Genomic DNA, 25,990 nt, shown 5'->3' with positions numbered 1-25,990 from the left:
AGGTTGGTTGAGTGACTCACCGGCGTTTTAGCCAGTGAGAGTAAAGCTCGGGTGACGAGCATTCACTCCTCCACGTCGCGACGCCGATCCGAGGATAATCACAAACGTCACTTTCCTTTCGTTTTTACTGTCAGTTTTAAATTAAAACTATCTTATAATCGTCGTAAAAGTATGTTATTGATATCCTCATGACTGTGAGTCGGGATAAGAGATGAAGAAAGCGAGGAAGCGACTGCCAGCGAACGGATCTCAAGCGTCTGTCAGGAAACATGAAGGTACCGGGTCCGGTCCATTATTATTTCACTGCATGTATGTGGGAGACAGGCACTTATGATGTCACTAAGTGTGTGTTAGAGTCATAAGAAAACCAGTTAATGTGTATATGAGAGATTTATTGTGTCACTGAATGTGTGAGGAGATCTATTATGTTGATAGTGAGTGATTGACGGGTCCATTATGTCATTAAAGCTGTGAGAGATCTGTGATGATGTGAGAAATGTATAAAGATGTCTAGTTAACGCATTAACATTTTCATTAATTAATGATTCAGGTGATCAAGAGAGTATTTGCTGTTTATGTATATTTGGGTTGCTGTGCTACACACAGCATTGTATGTCAGCATGATTTAGTTCCTCATATTTAGTTTTGGTGGCTTAACCACATAATTATATCTGTGCATGAAGCTCTAGCTACGATGTTTAGCCATACATTGCTCAGTTTCCAAGAAAGTTTGCTTAGCTGTATGTTAAGTGTTGATTTTTGCATCCTGTCTCGTTTGTATTTCACCTGCAGAACAATTACCCTGGAAGAAACAGAAGCTTGTGGAAATCCATCAGGCCCTAAACAGCGACCCCGTGGACATCGAGACCCTGCGGCGGGCGGCTGTGAGCGAAGGCGGTTTGCTGACGGATGACATCAGGAGAAAAGTTTGGCCCAAACTCCTCAGTATCAATGTGTACAATCTGCCTGCCAAACCCTGTGAGTGTGTGTTTGTGCGTGTGGAACGTACCATTAAAGCTTCAGTGGTTTTTACCTTTTTCTTTTTTCCCTTATTTAAAGCCAAAGATGTCCGGGAAGACCATAAAGACTACAGACAGGTGGTGCTTGATGTCAAGAGATCTTCGCGACGTTTCCCAAAAAGTCAGTATCTGATGTATACTATCAGTCAACGAACATGACACGTGATTTGACTCACTTGACATACTCTGGACTGTCCTGAGACATACTTCCAATCAGGATTGTCAGCCTGTATACATGTCTGGTGTGCTGTAGAATTTGAAACCCAAAACATGAAAAATTTAATATAAGAATTTATTTATTTTTTGGTTATAAATTGCATGACTTTAAAATAATGATAACACAAACAATTTTAAGCAGGTTCATCCATAATTTTTTGCAATAATTTTAAATAATTTTGTGTTGTTGCCTTTTGTGTTGCATGGCCTTTAAAAAAAAGAAAAGAAAGAAATAAATATTAATATATAATATTTATTTTGTGTCACCTTAAAGGTGAAAATTTTTAAAAAATGGCATTTTAAAATAAAATAATAATAATAATAATAAAATAAATAAATAAAATAAGCAATGCAATTTTAAGTTATTATTTAAGTTATTTTTATTTATTTACTTTTTTAACTTTCATTATGTTTTATTATTTTATTATTAACTTTTGTTTTTTCATTATAACTTTTGAATAACCTGAATAACAAAATATTTCACTGGAGAAATATATATATTTTTCATTGTGTATTACATGACTTTTTAAATATAATACAAGTTGAACAATTTCCGTGCAGATTATATTATCAGTATACACTTTTGATTAATTGTTGATTAGAGATTAGTGAATATGAATAGTGAAAGCACTTTTATCCAGTCCAACAATGAGTAATGCAACAAATTGATTAATCTTCAATAACACTAGAAGTACTAAAAATAAAAAGTTTCAAACGTTGCCTGGTACAGTCTAGAACAGAAAGAGATATTTTTTTTAATTAATTTTATTGTATTTCTTTGTTTGACACAGTTTTTTTTAGACCCTAAAATGTTTTATTCCAGAATTAAATGAGACTTTCAATGTTGACTTTTGACATTTTGACCCTTGAATATACAGATATTCATCTTGCTTCTATAACCACCAATTTTATAGATATAATATGTGACCCTGGACCACAAAACCAGTCTTAAGTTGCTGGGGTATATTTGTAGCAATAGCCAAAAATACATTGTATGGGTCAAAATTATTGATTTATTTATTTATTTTTTTTTTTTTTATGGCAAAAATCATTAGGAAATTGAGTAAAGATCATGTTCCATAAAGATATTTTGTAAAATTCCTACTGAAAATGTAAGAACTTAAGTTTTGATTAGTCATATACATTGTTAAGAACATTATTTAAAGAACTTTAAAGGCAATTTTCTCAGTATTTTGATTTTTTTGCACCCTTAGATTCCTGATTCATAAATAGTTGTATCTCGGCCAAATATTGTCCTATCCTAACCATACATCAATGGAAAGCTTATTTAGTCAGCTTTTATATGATGTATAAATCTAAATTTTGAAAAAAATGACCCTTATGACTGGTTTTGTGATCCAGGGTCACATATAATTATTTTATTCATTTTATTCATTATTTTTTTATGTTGCTTTAAACCCTAAAATGTTATATTTTTTTCTGATTCCATATTTTCACTGTGGCAACAGCTTTTTGGACCTCATTTAAAAACATGATATTAATGTTTGCTTATATAATCACCATTCTTTCCAGTGTCTTTCGGCAACCTTGCCTCACTGTGAATTCAGAACAGTGCATTGATTGTGTGTTATCTTTTCGAACACAAATATCTTGAGCTCCCCATGTGATATTTGAGGATTTAAGTCAAAAATAATGGAGCATTTTTCCACATCATTATATCTGCAGGCTGTGTTTGATCCTGCTAGAATGGAATAATTCATCTGTCATGCTTTTTTTATAGTAATTCGCTTGATTTTTGTGGTGATGCGATCATTCTCAGGCATGCGTGTGGATGAGCGAGAGGTTCTCCAAGAGCAGCTGATCGACATCATTCTGGATGTTTTGAGGAGAAATCCTCAGCTGCACTATTACCAGGGTTATCATGACATTGTGGTGACCTTCCAGCTGGCGGTGGGACAGAAGATGACCATCGCAATCATGGAGAAACTGTCCAGTCATCATCTCAGGTGAGTTAATCTGACCTTATGTTCTTCTCCACCTAATTCTGATTATAATGTTATGCTTTGCTTCTTGCAGCAGAATTTAGTTTTACGTGACCGTTTTTTCACAAATGCATATTTTTAAGTTATAAATCAAAAACTTGACTTACAGTGCATGACCATCAACTTTTATCCATTTGGCAGGCGCTTTTTTCCAAAGTGACTCACACTGCAATGACATTTTTATCAGTTGCATTCCCTGGGAATCGAATCTATGACCTTGTAGTTGCTGAGCTACAAGAATGCTTCTTTTTATTTGACTCTTATGACAAGTACTTTTCTATTTTATGTTGCTGGGAACTGCAGGGATTTCATGGACCCCACCATGGACAGCACAAAGCATATCCTGAACTACCTGATGCCCATTCTGAAGCGAGTGGACAGAGAGTTGCACGACTTCATGATAAGGTAGACCGCTGACTAGTGATTATCTGTGATTGATCCACATTCTTTTGTGCATATTCCACACTACTGCTACAGTTTCTCCAAAGATTAAACACTAAGGTAGTTCTGGCTCTAAATTAATTGGTTCAGGCATGTTTGAAGCTGTTGTAAATTACCAGTTGTGACGGCACATCAGTTAGATATTAATGCATCAGCCATAAACAGCCTCCAATTAAAACTAATGAACTATAGAGCTTGGCAGAAGGTTGTTTGTTGTTGTTTTTGTCTTTTATTAAATTGGAAGCCTGTTTCTGCAGGTCTTAAATGTCTTAATTCACCCTTCCACAAATTAAGAACTTAAATCAGAGTAGAAAGTCTTAAATTAAAAAAAAAAATAGCATTAAATATTGAATGCATTGCATAAAATGAATATCTTCCAGAGTTTTCCCCCCAATACAAATATATGAACTTCCATAAATCAAGATACGTTTACTTGAGATGCAAATGTTAAACAAAGTCTTGAAAAATGTAATAAAATTGAGTTTATTCTTGTGTGAGATATGAACTCAAAATTAAAATGTCAGAATTGTAAGATACAAACTCTGTTCAAATGCAGAAACAAAAAAAACAAAATCGCAAGATAAAAACTAAAATTTGTAAGGGAAAAAAGTCAGAAGTCTGTTAATTAAATTGAGTGAGTGTATGCTTAATGACAACAAACATTTTTTTTTTTTTCAATTTATTCCTTGAATATTCTTTACATGTTTATCAAGTTTAAAATTTACCTGCAGAAACCTTGAATGAAATAAAAATAACTAGTAACTTTTTATCTCACAATTCTGACTTTTTTTTCTTACATTTCAGAATTGCAAAAAAAGTCTAAAATGTGAGATATAAATTCTCTGAATAAAAATGTCAGAACTGCAAGATACAAACTCTTTCAATGCAGAAAAAAAAAATTTGCAAGAATAAAAACTAAGACTTGTAAGGGAAAAATTCGGACTTTATTTTCACAATTTTAAGTTTGTATCTCACAAATACGATTTCTTTCCCTTGCATTTCAGAATTGCAAAAAAAAGACTAAAATGTGACAAAAAACCCTTAAAATTCTCTGTATAATAATGTCAGAATTGCAAGATACAAACTCTCTTCCAATGCAAAACAAAAAACAAAACTGCAAGATAACTAAAACTTGTAAGGGAAAAAAGTCAGAATTCTGTGTTAATTAAAGTAAGTGTATGCTTAATGACAACAATTACAATTAAAATAAAAACTTTTTTTTTTTTTCAGTTTATTCCTTGATTATTCTTTACATGTTCATCAAGTTTAAAGTCACCTTTATAAAACCAGCAGAAACCCTGAATAAAACTTTTTATCTAACAATTTTCACTTTTTTTTTCTCAATTCTGAGTTTATATCTTTCAAATCAGATGTTTTTCTTACATTTGAGAATTGGAAGAAAAGTCTAAAACGTGAGATACAATCTTACTTAATTTGTTTTTCTTTATTTATTTTCCTAAATTCTTTACATGTTCCTCAAGTCTTAAATTTACTTTCATAAAAAATGCAGAAACCATGAATAAATTAAAAATGGTAACTTTTTATCTCATAGTTCTGACTTTTTCTCACAGTTTTGAGTTTATATCTCACAAATCAGATTTTTTTCTTGCATTTCAAAATTGCAAAAAAAATCTAAAATGTGAGATATAAACTCAAAATTCTCTGAATAAAAATGTCAGAATTGCCAGATACAAACTGTAATCCAATACATAAAATTGCAAGATGAAAACTAAGACTTGTGAGAGGAAAAAAAGTCAGAATTCTGGGTTTATATCTCACAATTCAGTGTTCATATATTGGGAGAAACAAATTCTGAATTGAAAAAAAACGCAGTTTATATTCCGTCAGTCTTAGTACACGATGTAACTACAGAAGAGTCAAGTTTTAAATAGAAAATATCGAAACTCTTGTCATTTTTGAGCGAGATGCTAATAGTCTAATCACATTCAATGATCTATGCTAAGCTACGCTACAAGTGCTACTGCTAGACCCATTGATCGGCTGAATGGATTCAAAAATGGTAAAACTCAACTGTTTAACTCTAGGGGAATTGGAAAATTAGCCTATTTTCAAAAAAGTGGAGTGTTCCTTTAATAAGCTTAAGCAACTCCTAAGTTTGCTTTAAGAAATGTACTGGGTTAAATGCAAGTAAAGTACTAATCCTATGTCTAAAGGATGATTAACAAAACTTTACAACTCAGATAATTCACATTTTTATGCAGAAGAATTGATGAAACACTTCAACAGTGTGCTTCTGCTTCAAGTGCATTACTAAAAATGTGTTTGTTGTTACAAAATGAGCGATGCGTCGAAATCATTTTTCGTGGTAATCAGCTTTTGATCCCAGAACATTGATTTAAATGCATCTGGAGCAGCTGAGGTTAATAAACTTAATGTCCTAAAGAGGGCAGCAGAGGGCATATTTAAGCGTCTAGACAGGATCATGAGAGAGCGTCGCCTGTTAACAGGTTTATCTTTGACTGTTATGCTCTGTCTGCGACTATAAAAGCTGCTGAAATCTGTGACGTGGATCTTGAAGGCCTGTACGTTTGCTGCCAGTAGATGGTGGCTGTTTACACTGAATCAGGCGAGAGGAGAGGAGTAGCAGGGTGTAGTAGATGTACAGATCGCTTCACCTCTGTCAGTTCAAAACTGATTTCCCTGCAAGGAGACACACACACACACAGGCGCTTTATGAAATACTCTCATGGGAGATGGTTTTGTGTGCGGTCCTTCGTCAAAGTCACTGTCACAGGGCTCAACAGTGAGGATGTGTTCTTCCCTGATTTTTATATCCTTGACCAACATTTTTACTTTATAGTTATTCATTTTTGTCTGCATTATTGTAAGTGCCCGACAAATTGTATATATTTATAATAAAAAAGAAGTGTTTATATTTTTATTATAAGTGTTTATAATACAAAATGCACATTATATTAACTAAAAATAATAATAATAAATTATAATAATAATAAAAAAATATATATAAATAAAAATATAAATACTATATTAATTTTCTTTAAGAAAATGCACATTATATTAACCAAAAATAATAATAACAATAAATTATAATAATAATAAAATAATATATATATATATATATATATATATATATATATATATATATATATATATATATATATATATATATATTATAAATATATACAATTTGTCGGGCACTTACAATATATATATATAAAATTTTACAACAAATAATTACTTCTTTCAGTAAGTAGAGAGCATCTGTTTGAAATTAATGAGTATTATGAAGGTTAATTAAATTTTGTTTATAGTTTTCTTTCCACTGTAGTAAATAATTAAATCATGTGTTAATTGTAAGACCTTTATTAGTAAACCTAAATGCATCTTTAGTCAAATGATGTTCCTCTACTCTGGAATTAAGTGAAATCTATTCATTAAGTGTGTGTGTGTGTGTGTGTGTGTGTTTGTTTATATAAATTATATATTTATTTTTGTATTATTTGTTAGTGTTATGAGTGTTTTTGTTTTCTTATAGTAATAAAAAATAATAATTGTTTATAATTTGCATTAAAATATTTACAGATGAAGACATATACTGCAAAATGTGACTATTTAGTGTAAGTTTTATTTAATTTAATGTTCATTTATTTGATTTAATTGTATTTTTTTTTAAAGATAAAATTCATTCTCATTTTAGCTGATGTTCCAAGACTGTGAAGTCATTCTTGCAATTTTGATAAATCCTACACTCAGCTAGAGTAGCTAAATAACATAGGTATTTCCATCAGCAAAAACAGCTTAACCTCACAGAAAACAAAATATTGAATTTTGCATAAAAATGCTGGTGGATGGTAAAGAAATATAAGGTGGTATGAATGTAAGCAGTCACTGAGCTGAAACTCACATGCAGATCATCATCACTGATCTTGTGTCAGACGCTTAAAAAAGCTTGCATATTTCCCACATGCATCTTAAATGTTGTCAGCCTTGTGTTGTTCGTCTTTTGAAACCTGATGCTTAAAGTTTCCTGCTTTCTTATTGTGCAACCATCTTGTTTATGTGAAAACCATTTGCTGTGGCAATCCAGCAAAATTGTTGATATTGTTGGGACATCAGAAATGTAGTCGACTTGTGTGTGTGCAAGCATTCGCATAAACCTGTGGCTCCACATTGCGTGCGGCTTTTCCGGCTCTCGTTTGTAAATGCAGGTTATTTTTAATGGCGACTCATCTAAAATGTAGAGAATAAGAGGTTCTTCATCAATATTGCATGTGCGCGTCTCGCCGCAACGCTGGTCCACAGGTTTAATGGTGTTGCTCACTCAGGTGCTGTTGCTTCTGCTTTTATGAATCTTTCCAAACAAGTTAATAAAACCGCAGAACTTTTAAAAAGCCCATGGGCGGATAGGGGGCCTAAAAAAGAAATGTTATTTTCCCATTCGTGTTCGTGCATCAGTTGCTTCGTACAGAGAAGCATTTACTGAGCTCTTAAAACTTTGGATGATGCCGTTGTCTGTTTTCAGAAAAGGCCTCTGCCATTGTCAGTCATTGCGATTCCTCTGTTATTGAATGTGCAAGACATTTTTTTTTCTGCAGTTTGAAAAATAGAAGAATTTTTACAAATATAATAACTATATTTACAAAGAATTAATTGTTTACAGTTTGTGTGAATGATTTTGTTGGGGAATGCATGAGCATAGAAAAAAGTAAAAAATAAATATGTAAGTAAAATATATGGTTTATATAAATATATATATATATATATATATATATATATATATATATATATATATATAAAATAAACATATTTATTTATTTTTATTTTTATTTTTATTTGTTATTTATTTTTAATTAGCCTGAAGATTTATTTATCTACTTATTTATTTAATTTGTAATTAATTAATTTATTTTTTATTTATTTTGAAAAATTTGAGTGTTTTTTTATTTAATTTAATTAAAAAAAAAAAAACAATAGAAATGGACAATCAAATCTACTAAATGTATACATTTCCACTTTGTTTTCAGTTTTCCTGAAAAATAATTTTATTTTACAGTAAAATTAGAATTCTAATATTTACATCTAAAACCATTAGAAAGCATTTTAAAAAAAAAAAAGTTACTCTGTTTTCCACCAAAATAAAAGTTTTATGATCTGAAAGGAAATAAATAAATTAAATGCAACCATAAATATTATTATTATTATTATTATTATTAATAATAAATAATTATTTTTATTGTTTATTTTGTATTTTAATAATTTTAATAAATAATAATTTTGTATTATTATAAAGTTAGAATTATTATTAAATACTTTAATAATTTTGATAAGTTTAATAGTATATGTATATTTGTTTGATTTAATTTTTAATGATTTGATTGAATTATCTATTTTATTATTTGATTAAAAACTAAAATAATAATAATAATAATAATATTTTTTTACCCCCTTTTTTCTTTTTAAATGAAATAATCCACATACAGTTTAATGGCTGGTTAAAAAAAAAAAATAAATCTATGGCTGGTAAATTTTTTTTCAGGTTCATTGGCAGTTGTGGCCAAATGTTAGTTTTAGGCCCTGGTCTAATCACAGTATTATTTCGATTTGGATATCTCAGCAGCCCTTACGCAAAGAGTTTTTGTTCTCGTCTTACATGTACTCATGACCTTGCAGCACATTTACAGGACAGAGAAAAGGCCTACAGCAGCGTTAAATTGCTCGCGTGGAATATCAGTGACATCATTGACGGTGATTAATGAATGTGTCAGACGTGCGTTCCTGTGTTTTGCACGTGCTAAATGCTCGGGTGGGTTTTTAGAGGAGTTTCAGGAGGATTCGCGGGAGCTCTGCTGAGTCCTGTCATGTTTGAATGTCGATTTCACAGATTATAGGCCCTTTCAAAGGTCATGTTGCCATTGAGTGTGTTTACTTATGCCGGATACATACTCTACATAACGCACGCAATCGCTCAGTGCCGTTATACATGCTGAATGTTAGTTTTTTTGTGCTTCTGTGACGGTCACAAACCTCAGTTTCTGGGTGTGCTCTGAAACAGGGTTGTTATAGTTAACTAAAACCATTTTTACAAAAACATCAATTTCATTTTGAAATAAAATAAAACAAAAAACAAAACAAAATAAAAAAAAACAACTTAAAATCAAATAAAAAACAACCTTAAGACCTAAACCTAAATTTAAAAAAAAAAAAAATCTTTTTATTATTTTATTTCAACACTTTGACTACAAAATTACTAAAACTTTAATAAAACTTTAATAAAATAAAATTATATTTAATTTATTAAAATAAAATTTAAATACTAAAAAATTAAACACTAATATCTTAATACATTACTAATTAGATGACTAATGGATTAATGAATGGATTACTAATAAATTAAATTAAATTACTAATGTTACTAATATGATTACTAATAGATTAATGCATTACTAATAAGATTGTTCATAGATTAATGAATCAATTGCTAATAAATGAAAATTACTCAGATTAATTAAATTACTAATAAATTAAATACAATTACTAATACATTAATGCATTTCTAATAAAATTAATAATAGAATAATAAATAAATTGCTAATAGATTTAATTTAATTACTAATAGCATAATTAATAAACTGCTAATAAATTAAATACAATTACTAATAGATTAATGCATTTCTAATAAAATTACTGATAGAATAATAAATAAATTGCTGCTAAATTAAATTAAATTACTAATAGCATAATGAATAAACTGCTAATAAATTAAATAAAATTACTAATAGACTAATGCATTACTAATAAAATATTAATAGAGTAATGAATCAGTTACTAATAAATTAATATTAGTAATAAATTAAGTACTAATAGATTAATTTATTACTAATAACATTACTAAGATTGATGAATAAATAGTTAAGATTAATGAATTAATAATAAAATAACTAATAAATTAATGAATAAATTGCTAATAAATTAAATAAAATAGCTCATAGATTAATGCATAACTAATAAAATTACTAATAGATTAATGAAAAATTTGCTATAAATGAAATATAATTACTAATAGATTAATGCGTAACTAATAAAATTACTAAAAGATTAAAACATTATCGAAAAGTAGCTCATAGATTAATCCATTACTAATAAAATTACTAATAGATTAATAAATGGAGTAAAACATTGAAATATTGCTCATTATTAGTTAATGCTGGCTAATGCATGAACTGATGTTAAGAAATGAGAGCTAATAACCGATTGTCTTTGTGTTGTAGGTCTGAGGTGGGCACCATCTTCGCTCTGAGCTGGCTGATCACATGGTACAGCTACGTCCTGTCAGATATTCGGCATGTTCTGCGGCTCTATGATTTCTTCCTGGCGTCTCACCCACTCATGGCCATCTACTTTGCTGCTGTGGTAAGGAAGAGCGTCTTTCTCCATGGTCTGTACTTTAGTCGCACCATCTCCAGCCTTTCAAGGACTTGGAGGCAGTGTTGCGTTTTGACCTTTTCAGTGTTCGTGACAGAGAAGGGTTGAAGTGTCTTAAATCTATTTTTAACTCGACTGGGCGTCCTTAAAACTCAACACTCCTGCCACAAGATGCTGAAAAGTCTCTTTCACATTTAAATGACCCTAAAATTGACTTGATCAGTAAATACACCATATCTGCTGTTCACACTAGCAACGGCTTTTTATCTTTTTACTGTTAAGATACCATTCACACATCAGCAACGAAATACTGGTGAACTCCATGATGTCAATCATTGCAAGTGACCTTTAAATGCTGCACCGTTTTCTGCCGGACTGAGGAGAAGTGCTTATTTTAGTTTCATTTGTCCAATTTGACTAAATATTTTTACTTCAAAGAGACAAGCTCAAGGGACACCAAACACATTTTTTTTTTTTTTTTTAGAAAAGAGCATCTCGTTTTTAAATTGTCATCACGTTGTTTAGTAATTTTTTCTTCTTCAACTTCTTACAGAGAAGGCAACATTTTGCCAAGGCAACATTTTATTTTTTTAATGTATTTTTTTTAATTAAATTAACAATATTAATAATAATTTTTAATAATAATTTTAATAATAATAAATATGAAAATATATGATTTAATCATCTTTATTTGTATTCCATTTGTTTTAACAAAAAAAATAACAACAACAACAACAACAGTGATGATGATGATTAGTAGTAGTAGTAGCATATTTCATTCATTTTATTTCAGTTTTAAAAATGCTTAATATAACTTAATAAAAATACTTTAATAACTTAAGTTTGTTATTATTATAATTATATTTCATTATATATAATATTATTATTGTTATTATTATTATTATTATGTAGAAATATATCTAAAAATATATAATATTTGTTATGCTTTTTTGTATAATTTTAATATAAATATTGATTCATAAAAATAACATAAGTATTATTTTAATAATTAATATAATAATAACAACAGCAACAACAAAAATAATAATAATAATGATTATTATTCATATTATTATTATTATTATTATTATTACTACTATTGTTATTTATATTAAATTATTTCAGTTTTAGAAATGCTTAAAATAACTTTAAAAATACTTTAATAACTTACGTTTGTTATTATTACTATTATTATTGTTTATTATAATATATATTATTATTATTATTATTATTATGTAATATTATATTTCTATATTTTAATAGAAATATTGATTTATAAAGATAATATAATAATTATTTTAATAATTAATATAAGAACAATAGCAACAAAAAATATTATTATTACTACTATTGTTATATTTATATTTTATTTTATTTCAGTTTTAGAAATGCTTAAAATAACTTAATAAAAATACGTTAATAACTAAAGTTTGTTGTTGTTGTTGTTGTTATTAGTATTAGTATTATTATATTTAATATATATTTAAATATTCATATAAAATGTATTTGTATTCTTATTCTTATTGTGCTAATTTTTTTTTCTGTTTAGTTTTGATTGATATTTTCAGTTCGTCATGTTTGTTCTCCAACCTGTTAAAGATTTTTTTTTTTTTTTCAGACATTTAATACTACATCTAACACTTCAACTTTATTTGCATTGAAAAGGCAACATTACTCATTTTCATTTAAGTTTTTTATCTAACATTTAGATTTTATCTTATTTCAGCCTTATATAAATTACTGAAGAATGATTTTACGTAGTTTTTGGGTTTAGTTAACAGTAACAACATTGGTCTTTATTGGTAATATTACATCTGTTGAGTTGAATACCCATTTACATGTGATCTCTATAAACAGGTAATGTATAAAATAATTACATAAAATGAATTCTTCTTAATTAATTAATTAATGGCAGTATGAGTCCACCTGACATGTCCAACATTAAAAATCAGCGCTCTTTTGCTAAAATCAATAGTTTGTATTTTTCCCATTATTACATTGAAATTTCTGTCAGTAATGAGAGTACGGAGCAATCCTCCATGCCGTATAACCCCTCAGACTATACACAAGCTTTTGTAATCCTAAAGAGGATGTTGTTTACCATGTTTTGCCTCCGTATTTGTTAATTCGCTTATTTAGGCGATCGCTAATTCATCAGCACAACAACAACAAACGTGGCTCCAAAGAGAGGCGAAGAGTTTTCTTTATTTTTCCACTCCTTCCTCGTCTGACGCGAGAATCGAGGGCACTTTGTTGTAACGGGATCAGTTAATTAAACAACTCTAATGAATTCACCAGAGGTTTGTGTGGAAGGCTGCGTGCTTGTGCTGGAATCTTTTAAACGCGCCTCTTTCTTCTGTCTCCACGAGCCGCTCCCCTGCCAGAGACAACAGCGAAAGCAAAGGGGGCCAGCGGCCTTTTGAAGTCAGGATAAGAAAGCCAGCAGGAAATGTAGTTCATCCTGCTTCTTAGGTAGTGCGGGGGTTCGGTGCACTTGCGCGCCGCTGGACGTGACCCAGCTCAGCTATGAACAGCAGAAACGGGACTGCTCTTATTTGACCTGTGCTGGGATGGATGGCAGACACCCATGCTGGAGTCCATCTGATCGGCTGTAGTGAACATCTGTGAACTCAGGTGTATTTTATGGTCAGTCCTTACAGGCAGTCTCACTACTGTTTGCTCATAAGTGAAGGAAATGGTTTAGTGCTAAGCCTTGCACATCCAAGCATAAGTTCTAGTCCAAAATGCATCTTCTTATGAGCAAGAATCACCCACTTAGACCATAAGAGAAAGTCTGAGCAACATGTAACGTGACCAGCCATAGTTATTTTTAGGGGTCGGCTGACAGATGTGTGTTTTTTCAGGGCCGATGCGATACCGATTATTACAGGTCAAGTAGACCAATAACTAATATTGTTAACCGATATATATGCCTAGTGTAAAAATTAATGGCAAATCTTAGAATAATTAGAGCTGTGACACGCCATTTCGGTTTTGAAAATGACTGATACCGATAACCATAAAAATGCTTAATATCGGTGCCGATATTTTTTGTTCTTAAAATATTTTACAACTGTACACTGTTTACAAATGTAAATTGTAATTAGAATTTTAATTGTTTAAAATTTAAATTGCCATATCATTAAAATAGAGTTATGTGAAAAAGTCTTATATATTAAATATATCAATATTTATTTTCTGAGTTTATGTAGTGAATAATGATTAAGAATTACATTTTTAGTATTTTATTTTAGTATGTTTGTTATTTAAATATCAATTTTAAAATAATAAAATATAAAATTTATTTAAAAAATAAACATATTATTAAAATATATAGGGCTGCAACTAACGATTATTTTAATAATCGATTAATCTGTCGATTATTTTTTCGATTAATCGATGAATCGGATAAAAAACAAAAAACAAGAAAAGCATTCATTTCCAACCCTTTATTCAAAAACAGAACTAAAATCTTTAGAAAGTTAACAAACATGTTGCTCCTTGAGCTGTTATAATAATAATAAAATAAAATAAAAATGGACTAACACAAAAAAAAAACACATGTATGCTTTACATCTGCCAAATATATAGACTTTTTTTTTAAATAAAGTGCCACCTGAGCTGCCTGAACAATAATAACAATAAGTCCAGGAGGGCAGAGTGTAACCAGGGTTCAAGGTGTGGATCATTTTAGTGAAGCCGTCATCTTCAACCATCGTCAGAGGCCTCATGTCAGTGACGAGCATGTTGAGGATACTATCCCTCAAGACAGCGGCTTGCTGTGGTGTACATGATGCATTTCCCATCAAGAAGCCTCTCATGGTTTGCTTGTTTTTTTTCTGGAATCAAAAAGATAGTATGAGTATGTGTAATAGCACAATTTTTACATCAACTGAATACATACTTACATACATACATACTTGTTTTAGTTACTAGTTGTGTAAAGGTAAGTAACCCAAAGAGCAATTACAGACAAGACACACACACACACACACACACACACTCTCTCTCTCTCTCTCTCTCTCTCTCTCAAGTTCACTTGAAGCTTATTCATTAAATTATTACCATCATTGTAGTAAGTGCAAAGTTCATTTATACACCACATTTAAACACAGCTTAAGATGACCAAGTGCTATAAAAGAACTTTAAAATTAAATTAAAAAGTACAACACACACAAATATATTTGTCAATAATAACCTATATGGGACAAAGCACAGAATATACACTGCAAAAAATGCTTTTCTAACTTAGTAGTTTTGTCCTGTTTTCAGTCCAAATATCTAAAAAATCTTAAATCAAGATACATTTACTAGACACATGAAATAGCATAAGAAATTATGTCTTGTTTTCTGAAAAAATACCTCAAAATTAAGTGATTGTTTGCTTAAAACAAGCAAAATTATCTGCCAATGGGGTAAGAAAAATAATCTTAATGAGATATAATCTCAAACAGAAGTTTTAAGCATCACTTAATTTTCTCATGCCATTTTTCTTGTCTAGTAATCTTGATTTAAGATTTTTTAGATATTTGGACTGGAAAAAAAAAAACGAGACAAAATTACTAAGTAATTTGTTTTGTAACGTGTTTTCCCGTGTTTAGTTTCCTCGCCTGGCTTCCCCGTCTCGACTTTCTCGCCGCCTGCCTACTGGACTCTTGCTCGTTTGCTTGGATTATTCTCCACGTCTTGCCTGTGATATACCTGTTTGCTTCTGTTTGACCCTGCCTGTACGACCATGTATCTGTCTCATCCCTTTAATAAAAGCTCGCACATGGATCCGCTGGCCTCTCGCCTCACTCACTCCGTTACAGATAAGGAGTAAACACCAGCACCAGGGACATTATGTTCCTCACTTCAAAACGGAACAAAAGTAGGATTCTGTAGTGACTTGCTCTGCTGTTGAACTCCCTTCCTCCTCATCAAACACTCCAACATGTTTGCGTTTCAGGTGCTGGATCATTGCCGTGGTGCTCCCGTGCCATGCCATGTCGCTTTTGCATATTTTGCAGTTAACACACGTTTTCTATTTATTTAGTGTGAAATGCTCCCACACCTTGGATGACTTGGGTTGCACAGATTTCTCTGCCTCCGCCATGTATCTTTCCTCTACCTCCGCATGCCGAACTCTGCTAGCATCAGTGCGCGAGAGAGACCGAGTGTGTTCACTCCGCTCCGCGCTCAACTAAAGTTAAAGTTAAAGTTTTTTTTAAATAATCAAATGTCTCCGCGTTGCGCGACACAACACAATGAATCGATTATGAAATTCGTTGCCAACTCTTTTAATAATCGATTTTTATCGATTTGTTGTTGCAGCCCTAAAAAAAAAAAAAAAAAAATATTTATATATATATATATATATATATATATATATATATATATATATATATATATATTATGTCATCTATATCATATTAATATTGTTATATTACAAATATTATTATTATTATTATATTACAAATTAAAAAACAGAGAATTAAAAAATTCTTATATTAAATAAATTGTTTATTTTCAGATTATATATAGTGGATTATGATTAAGAATTACAGTATTAGTATTTTATGTTTTTATTATTATTTTATAGAATTGTTTTATATTTCTTTATTTCTTTATATATTTTTTTATTTAAATATCAATTTTAAAATACAATTTCTATAAAATATAAAATGAATTTAAAAAAAAAAAAAATATATATATATATATATATATATATATATATATATATATATATATATATATATATATATTAAAATATTGAAAATTGAATTTTATATATATGTGTGTATATACATATATATATATATATATATATATATATATATATATATATATATATATATATATATATATATATATATATATATATATATATACATATACATATACATATACATATATATATAATTCTTTTTCAAATTAATTTGAAATATATAAATGTTAAAGACTGTTTATGCTAAATTAAATTTTATTTTATTTTATTAAAGTTTCCTTCTTTTAAGCATCTTATTGTCTTCTTTGCTTATGTGGAGATAGTTTTACAAAAAAAAAAAGAAAAGATTGGCACCGATATTAAGCATTTTTATGGTTATTGGTATCAGTCATTATCAAAACCGATTTGCTGATTAAAATAATTTAGAAGAGAAAAAAGAAAGTTTTTGTCAGCAGCCCTTGTTATTCTCAGATTTGACATTAATTTTCATTTTTACACGACATATCGGTTTAAAATATCGGGTAACCCTAACCTTACTTTAATGACTTCTTCAAAAGTGTGATTTTAACATTACCACAACTTTTCTGTCCCACCGAACTGCTATAGTTGCATAAAGCTGGTCTATCAGATTGAATTGTCATTTTTGTGTGCTGTACGCATCAGACGGTCAGTGAGCGGACTGTGGGCGGCCCGTCTGACGCTGAGACTAACAGACCTGTGTCTCTCTCTCTCGTCAGATTGTGCTGTACAGACAGAAGGAAGTGAAGAGCAGCGAGTGTGATATGGCCAGCGTTCATCACCTGCTGTCTCAGATGCCTCAGGATCTGCCGTACGAGGAGCTGATTGGTCAAGCTCAGAGCCTCTTCATCAGCTGCCCGCCCTCAATGCTGAGCCAGTCTGCCGCGCTGAAGCCACGCAACATGTGAGACTCTCAAACACACGCTTACAGTCACATACACACACTTATAGAAAGGTTGTTATCTCTTCAGTAAAGCATAAGTAAATAAGATACTTATAAAGTACATACAACTTTCTTTCACTACATGTTTCAGAGTGAAGCGCTGCAATGTGTTCATTTACACATGAGCAGCTCATACAGTTGGTTTCACAGTAAATGTTGCTCCACACACAACTCCATCTCTGCGACTATTATGAGTTTTGGTTGCTTATAACATGCGGTTGGGAACACAACATTACATTAACCATTCCAGATTTGTAATGAGAAAAGTTTATAAACCATTTTTTATTTATTTTTAATACAAGGTTATAAGATCTTTTGTAAGATCATTTTTATACAAGCAGGAAGAGTTTCCTGCCAAAATAGGTTAAAAATTAAGAAATTAGGACTATTAATGTATGTAATACTAGTATTTTACAGTTATTTTACAGTTGTACTGTACAATAAAATTATTTGATTAAATTCCATTTTTGTATTATAATAATTGCAATTTATTATAGTACTTTTTCAAATAAAATTATTGTACTGTATTGAAAAATGTTTTTGATATATTATTTATTAAATACTCAATGTTTAGAATTTTTTTTTTAAATATACTATATGTTATACCTTTTTATTTGACAGTGCAATTGTTGTTATAGTAATGTATTATTATTATTATTATTATTATTATTATTATTATTATTATTATTAATAATAATAATATATAATCTTATTTATTATTATCATTGTTATTATTATTATTATTATTATTATTATTAATAAATACTAAATTTCTGTATTTTCTAGAATATTTTATATATTATACCGTTTTTCAGTGCAATAGTATTACTCTAAAATAAATTTTTTATTGTTTTACCTTTTTAATTTACAGTCTGATTGTTATTATAATAGTAATATAATAATATTATCATTATTATTAATAATATATAATCTCATTTATTATTATCATCATCATCATCATCATCATTATTATTATTATTATTATTATTATTATTAATAATAATAATTAATAAATACGAAATTTCTGTATTTTCTAGAATATTATGTATATTATACCCTGTTTTTCAGGGCAATAGTATTACTCTAAAATAATATTATTATTGTTGTACCTTTTTAATTTACAGTGCAATTGTTATTAAAATAGTAATATATTATTATTGTTGTTAATAATAATATATAATCTCTTATTACTATCATCAATATTATTATTATTAATAATAATGAATAAATATGAAATTGCTGTATTTTCTAGAATATTTTATATATTATACTCTGTTGCGATAGTATTATTCTGAAATAAAATTATTATTATTGGACTGTATAAAAAAATTATTTTACTATTGGATATAACATTTATTAAATTCTCACTGTTTAGAAATTGTTTTATTAGCAATTGTTTTGTTTGCAATTGTGTTATTATAATACTAATATATTTCTTATTTTGTTTTATATTTAACATATTTATTATTATAATATTATTATTAATAATATTATTTATTATTATTGTATAGCCATTCATATATAATCACAGTCTAGTTTATCATCATTATCATTATTTTTCTTTTAATAATACATTTCTATATTTTGTAGAATATTATGTTTACATTATACTCTGTTTTACAGTGCAGTAGCATTACTATAAAATAAAATTATTACTGCACTGTAAAATGAAAAAATATTTTATTTACTATATTATAGTATATTTTATCAGATTTTTAATGTTTTGAATTAATTTCTATAATATTCTATATATTACACTTTTTTATTTTACAGTGCAGTTGTGTAATTATAATAGTAATATTTATTCATTTGTTTAATATTTAATATATTTAATAATTATTATTATTATTATAATAATTATTATTATTGTTGTTGTTGTATAGACATTATCACAGTCTGATTTATTTTATATTATTTTTTATATTTTACAAATTTTATTTTACATAAATTTAAAATCACTATTTTACATTTTAGATTTTTTTTCTTCTCCAAAGCGTTCAGCTTAAAGTAGTATATAAATAATAAACCAGTTCCAGTGCTGTACTTTAGGATACAGTGTGTACTCACACACACACACACACACACAGGTCATCTTTGGTCTTGAGGGGCGTTTGCTTCCACCTGCGTCCATCAGGTGGAGCTATTGAGTACGCTATCACGTCCTCTGCACACGGTGAGACTGTTGCGCCCCTGTTGTGACGTGAAGGACGCTCAGCCGGAGCTGTCTGCGTCTCGCCTCTATGTGTCTAAACACTCGCTGTCGGTCTGATGATTGCATTTGCAGATGCAGGTGAAGCCACTTTAATGATTTATCTCTAACGGCAGCGGGAAACGATTCCTCCGGCATTCAGCGGGAACTGAATTCGAGTCCCTCAGCGCTGAAAAAGCCATCAGAGGAGAGATCTGTCTTGTTTAAGATCTCCCCGCGTCTGCTGTCGCCTATGAAGATTAAGAGCGAGCGAGAGACAGAAATGAGAAAAAGGAAGTGACAGAATTGAAAACGAGGGGCAGCGAGAAAGAGAGACATAAATGCTACAATGAGAGAGAAAGAGCAACAAAGATAGACAGAAAGTGCAAGAATGACTCCGTCTGCCTGTCTTATGCAAATCAGTCCTGCAATAAGGAAGCTCCGCCTCCCTGGGTTATTAAAGCTCTACCCTGATTTGCATAACCCCTCCCCCACCAGCATCTGTGGCCTCAGTGAAAGCGAAGAACATACGTGTGTGAGTGAAATGAGCAGCCCCTCTTGAGGCCGTGACCCGTGACCTTGATCTCTATTGTTCTGTTTGACCCTGTGGAGTGCTGTAATAAGGAGTGGCACGTCCTCCCTAATGGCTTTGACCCCCAAATGTTCTTCATTAAAACCCCCTGCACACCCCCTCAGGCTAACACCCTGCCCTCCGTGCGCATCTGACTTCATAAACGCAGTAACATTATATTATCACCGAGACTGATGCTCTGATCTCAGCGTTTTGTGTTCGTCAGCACTGCCTGTTGCCGGTTTGATTTGATCATGTGTGTTTGGGAAATAAAATACTAGACCAGAATTTGCAAGCAGCTGTATAGTTAAAGGAGAAGTCCACTTCCAGAACAACAATTTACAGATAATGTACTCACCCCCTTGTCATCCAAGATCTTCATGTCTTTCTTTCTTCAGTCGTAAAGAAATTATGTTTTTTGAGGGGAACATTCCTGCATAATTTCTTTACGACTGAAGAAAGACATGAACATCTTGGATGACAAGGGGGTGAGTACATTAAGATTCATGTGAATCTTTGTTTTGGAAGTGGACTTCTCCTTTAAAGGATGCTTTGTGGATCGTTTGTATGCAGGTTGCTTCCCATAATTATGGCTTTGCATCTGTTTTGTTTTGGTAGTTGTGACTATATATCTCACAGTTCTGACTTTATTTCTTCTAATTGTGTCTAATTGTTTCTCCCAGTTGCGTCTACTGTAGTTTCATATAGCACAGTTTTATTGATTGTTCGTACGTGCGTCTTTGTCTTTCAGTTGTGGCGTTATATATTAGACTTGCTACTTCATATCTCACAAATGCATCTGTTTTTCACTATTGCTACTTTTTATCTCCCAAATGCAATATTTTCATAATTGTGACTTTGTATCTCCCAGTTGCATTTTTTGTAATTGACTATATCTGACATTTCTAGCTTTATATCACAGTTACATCTTTTGTCCATGGTTGTGACTTTATATCTTTCAGTTGTGTGTACTGTATTTTTCATAACTGCAAGTTTGTATCTGACAGTTTTTCATAATTGCATCTTTGTCTTACAATTGTGGCTTTACATCTCACAAATGCATCTATTTTTTGCAACTGCTACTTCATATCTCCCAACGGTGTTATTTTCATAATTGTGACTTAATATATCCCAGTTGCATTTTTCACAGTTGTGATTATATCTGACGTTTCTAACTTAATGCCTCCCAGTTGCAACTTTCTATCTCCCTGATGTCTTTTTTTTTTTTTTTTTTTTTTTTTTAAATTGCAACTTTATGTATATTTTTTTTATAATTGTGACTTTATATCCCATATTTGTATGTTCATATCTCATAACTGCATCTTTTATCATGATTGTGGCTGTAATTTCCCAGATGCATTTATTTTAGGTAATTGCAACTTTATATCTCAAAATTATGAGTTTGGTCCTGCAATTACATCCTTTTCACATTTGCAGTTTTACATCTCAAAATTGTCTAATTTCTGTAATTGCAACTTTATATTTCTCAGCTGCATCTATTTTTTTTTTTTTTTTTCCTTAGTTGTAATGGCTTTATATCTCACAACTGCATCTATTTTCACAATCGTAATCATCTACTCATCAGAATTATATAACAATTCTGACTTTACATTCTTTAAATTCTGTCTTTTTTGCAATTGTGACTTTGTATCTCCCAGTTGCATCTACTGTATTTTCTGTAATTGCAACTTTGTATCGGTTTCATCTTTTTTTCGTAATTGCGTCTTTGTCTTAGAGTTGTGGCTTTATATGTTAGAATTGCCACTGTATATCTAACAATTGCATCTATTTTTCTCAGTTGCTACTTTACATCTCACAAATGCATCTATTTTCCGCAACTGCTACTTTATATCTCCCAACTGTGATATTTTCGCAATTGTGACTTTATCTCTCCCAGTTGCATTTTTTCGTAATTGTGATTATATCTGACATTTCTTTATAACTCCCAGTTGCAGTTTTTTTCAAGACTGTGACTTTAAATATCCCAAACGCATCTATTTTAGGTAACTGCATGTTAGGTAATTAGGTAATCTTTTTCACGATTGTAACTTTAAATCTCAAAATTGCGTCGGATTTTGTGATTTGCAACTTTATCTTTCAGCTGCATTTTTTTTTTTTTTTGTGGTAGTGACTTTGTCTCACAATTGCATCTATTTTTCTCAGTTGCTACTTTACATCTCACAAATGAATCTATTTTTCGCAACTGCTACTTTATATCTCCCAGGTGCGACATTTTCAGAATAGTGACTATATCTGACATTTCTAACTTTATATCTCCCGGTTGCATCTTTCATGACTGTGACTTTATATATCCCAGTTGGATCTATTTTTTGTAAATGCAATGCAGTCTCCCAATTTGATTTGACTTTGTCTCCTAGTTGCATCTTTTTTTATACAATGGTGACTTTATATCCTATGTTTGTATGTTAATATCTCATAATTGCATGTTTTATCATGATTTGTGGCTGTAAATTTCCCAGTTGCATTTATTTTAGGTAACTGCAACTTTAAATCTCAGAATTATGATTTTTATGTCTTGCAATTACATCCTTTTCTCAATTGCAACTTTACATCTCAAAATTGCGTCTATTTTGTGTAATCGAAAGTTTATATCTTTCAGCTGCATCTTTTTTTTTTTTTTTTTTTTTTTTTTGTAGTAGTAGTAGTACTGCCTTTGTCTCACAATTGCATCTACTTTTCTCAGTTGCTACTTTACATCTCACAAATGCATCTATTTTTCACAACTGCTACTTTGTATCTCCCAATTGCGATATTTTCGTAATTGTGACTTTCTTTATATTGTGACATTTCTAATTTTATATCTTCCTGTTGCATCTTTTTTTAATGACTGTGACTTTATATATCTCAGTTGAATCTATTTTTTTGTAATTGCAACTTCATATTTCCCACTTAGATTTTTTTTCATAATTTTCTTTTTTTTTTTTTTTTAATAATTTTGACTTTATATCTCATTTTTGTATTTATGTCTCATAATTGCATCTTTTGTCATGACTGTGACTATAAAATTCCAACTGCATATATTTTAGGTAATTAATTGCAACTTTACATCTCAGAATTATGATTTTTATGTCTCACAATTACATCCTTTTCACAATTGCAACTTTACATCTCAAAATTGTCTATTTTCTGTAATTGCAACTTTATATCTGCCAGCTGCATCTTTTTTTTTTTTTTTTTTTTAGTAGTAGTAGTGACTTAATATTCTCACAGTTGCATCTACTTTTTGTAGTTGCAACTTTATATATCACAACAGTTGCCGTGTAATGCACCAGCTACCCAAATTCAGATAAAGTACCGCGGGCTGTGCAAAATCTCCCACACTATATAGAAAGATTTCAGAAACATGACACCCACATCACGTCCACCCAGAGCCGGTCTGAACCTTCAAGCTTTTGCATACTTTAGAAAGGCTGAAGCGAATCAGTCGGTCTGTTGCATGTTTTATTGCATACGATTTTTGGGGCTTTCTCCAATTTTTTATTTATGAAAATAGAGCGAGGGCAGGAACACACAAGGGGAAAGAAAGACTCAAATTGTTTGAGCTAGGCCATAAATACAGGTATAGCTATTTCTTCAGTGTTTCTCAATCCTTTTCCTGCAGAACCCCACAAGACTGTGTGTTTTGGATTATTTGACACACCTAATTCAGGTCACGGATGCGCTTGATGAGCTAATGAGCTAATCAGTAGAATCAGGTATGTTAAATAAGGGAGATATAAAATATGCAGCGAGGGGTTTGAGAAATGCTGCATTAGATTTACATTAAATGTGTGATCTTTCTTTTATGCATTGCCTACACGAGTAGCTTTTTTTTGTTTTGTTCTTTGTTTTTGAGTTTCTTCATTAAAAGACGTGGCATTACATCACTTGCTCACCAATTTATCCTCTGCAGTGAATGGGTGCTGTCAGAATAAGAGTCCAAATAACTGACAACAACATTGTGCATTCAGCTTCCAAATACTATTACTTCAAAGCACCATTAGAGACTATATGATCCCTCTAATCATTATGGTAGACCCTCGGATATTTAACGTATAGGAAGATTTAACCTTTAACCTCCACGTGTAGTTTCTATGTGCGTCCAGTAAGCAAAAGCCTTCGGTGCGTCACAGCACGCTTGAACGGGCAGCTCCTGGTGACGTGACAAAGAGCCAGCACTTACGGGTCATCAGGACAACAGGGCATCAGAGCTAATTCACAAAGGCCTGCAGGACACACACACACTCTCTCTCTCACACAAGCCGAGTGCAGGCTCATGGGTAATTGGGCATACCATCTCAGCAGCAAGTGTCTAATAATAGGGCCATCATGTGTGTTAGATGGAAGGACGCATTGAATTAGAGCATCCCACTGAACTGCGTTAACCCATAACGTTATGACAGCGAGAGAGAGCGGGAGAGAGGGGTTTAAGTATATGCTCTAAAAGCCAATAACGGGCTCCCAAGGCTCTAATGGTGATCAGGTTTACAGGCATGTTACACCTGCAAGAGAGCAGGGGCAATTTTTAGGGTCAGAGGATGTTCAGCGCCCAGTTCAGACATCTGCAAAGGCCGTAATTTTATTATTTACAATAATTAATTACATTACCATTCAAAGGTTTGGGGTCAGTATGATTTTTAAAAGAAGCCTCTTTTGCTTACCAAGCCTGCATTTATTTAATTAAAAAGTAAAATGCAGTAATATTGGAGTAATACTAAAAATTAAAGACATATTAAAAAAAAAAATTAAGGAAAAAAGGACTAAGAGAATAAATTTATGAAAACTTTACATTTAAATTTATATAAAATTTCTATTTCTATTAAATTTCTATTTACATAAAATTATGAAACATTTTAAAACAACAAATAGAAATTACAAAAACACAATAATCTTACTAAAGCTTCAAAATTTTAATAAAAGTTAATCAATGTACTAAAGCTGAAAATAAATAGTACAAGCTAATGAAGTAGCCATATAAAAAAACTAATTAAAAAAACGACTTAAATGCACAACAAATGTACTAAATCTTTAAAAATAGAGAAAAATTCATTTGAATATTGTGAAATATTATTGCAATTTCAAAATGACTGTTTTCTATTTGAATGTTTTAAATGTGTTTTAAAATATTTTTTCTAATTTAGATTTAGTTGAAGTACTAAGATCAAAACTAAAATAAAACTTCTATAGACATTTAAAAAACAACTAATATATGCTAATATATACTAACTAATATATCTTAAAATTATGAAAATTTGACAATGAAATTTTTAATTTAAGAACTAAAATAAACTTGAATTGAAATAAAATGATTAAAAATTAAACAAAAAAAACAAATAAAAATGAGTAAAACACAACAAAAACTTGTTATTAAATTAAAATCGTATTTTTCGTTTAGTTTGTTGAAGTACTAAAATGAATAAAGAAATAAAATTTCTATTTAAATAAAATTATTAAACATTTAAAAACAACAAATAGAAATG

The 25,990-nt window shown here is 30.3% G+C and overlaps 1 protein-coding gene across 1 annotated transcript in view; it reads left to right on the top strand.

Annotated features, from left to right (window-relative positions):
• The first annotated feature begins 36 nt into the window (after positions 1-36).
• Positions 37-25,990, top strand: part of zgc:63863 (uncharacterized protein LOC393372 homolog) — a 34,715-nt gene continuing 8,761 nt past the window's right edge. Inside the window, exons 1-7 of the mRNA XM_051136140.1 lie at positions 37-275; positions 793-978; positions 1,060-1,140; positions 3,016-3,202; positions 3,542-3,643; positions 10,930-11,071; positions 17,528-17,712. Of these exons, the coding sequence (XP_050992097.1) occupies positions 212-275; positions 793-978; positions 1,060-1,140; positions 3,016-3,202; positions 3,542-3,643; positions 10,930-11,071; positions 17,528-17,712 (947 nt within the window). The 5' untranslated portion in view covers positions 37-211. The remainder of the gene's footprint in view (positions 276-792; positions 979-1,059; positions 1,141-3,015; positions 3,203-3,541; positions 3,644-10,929; positions 11,072-17,527; positions 17,713-25,990) is intronic.

This window comes from Labeo rohita, chromosome 19 (assembly GCF_022985175.1).
Source record: "Labeo rohita strain BAU-BD-2019 chromosome 19, IGBB_LRoh.1.0, whole genome shotgun sequence".
Classification (NCBI taxonomy): Eukaryota; Metazoa; Chordata; class Actinopteri; order Cypriniformes; family Cyprinidae; genus Labeo; species Labeo rohita.
Note: the sequence above shows the minus strand (reverse complement) of the source record. Positions and strands in the feature narration are given on the sequence as shown.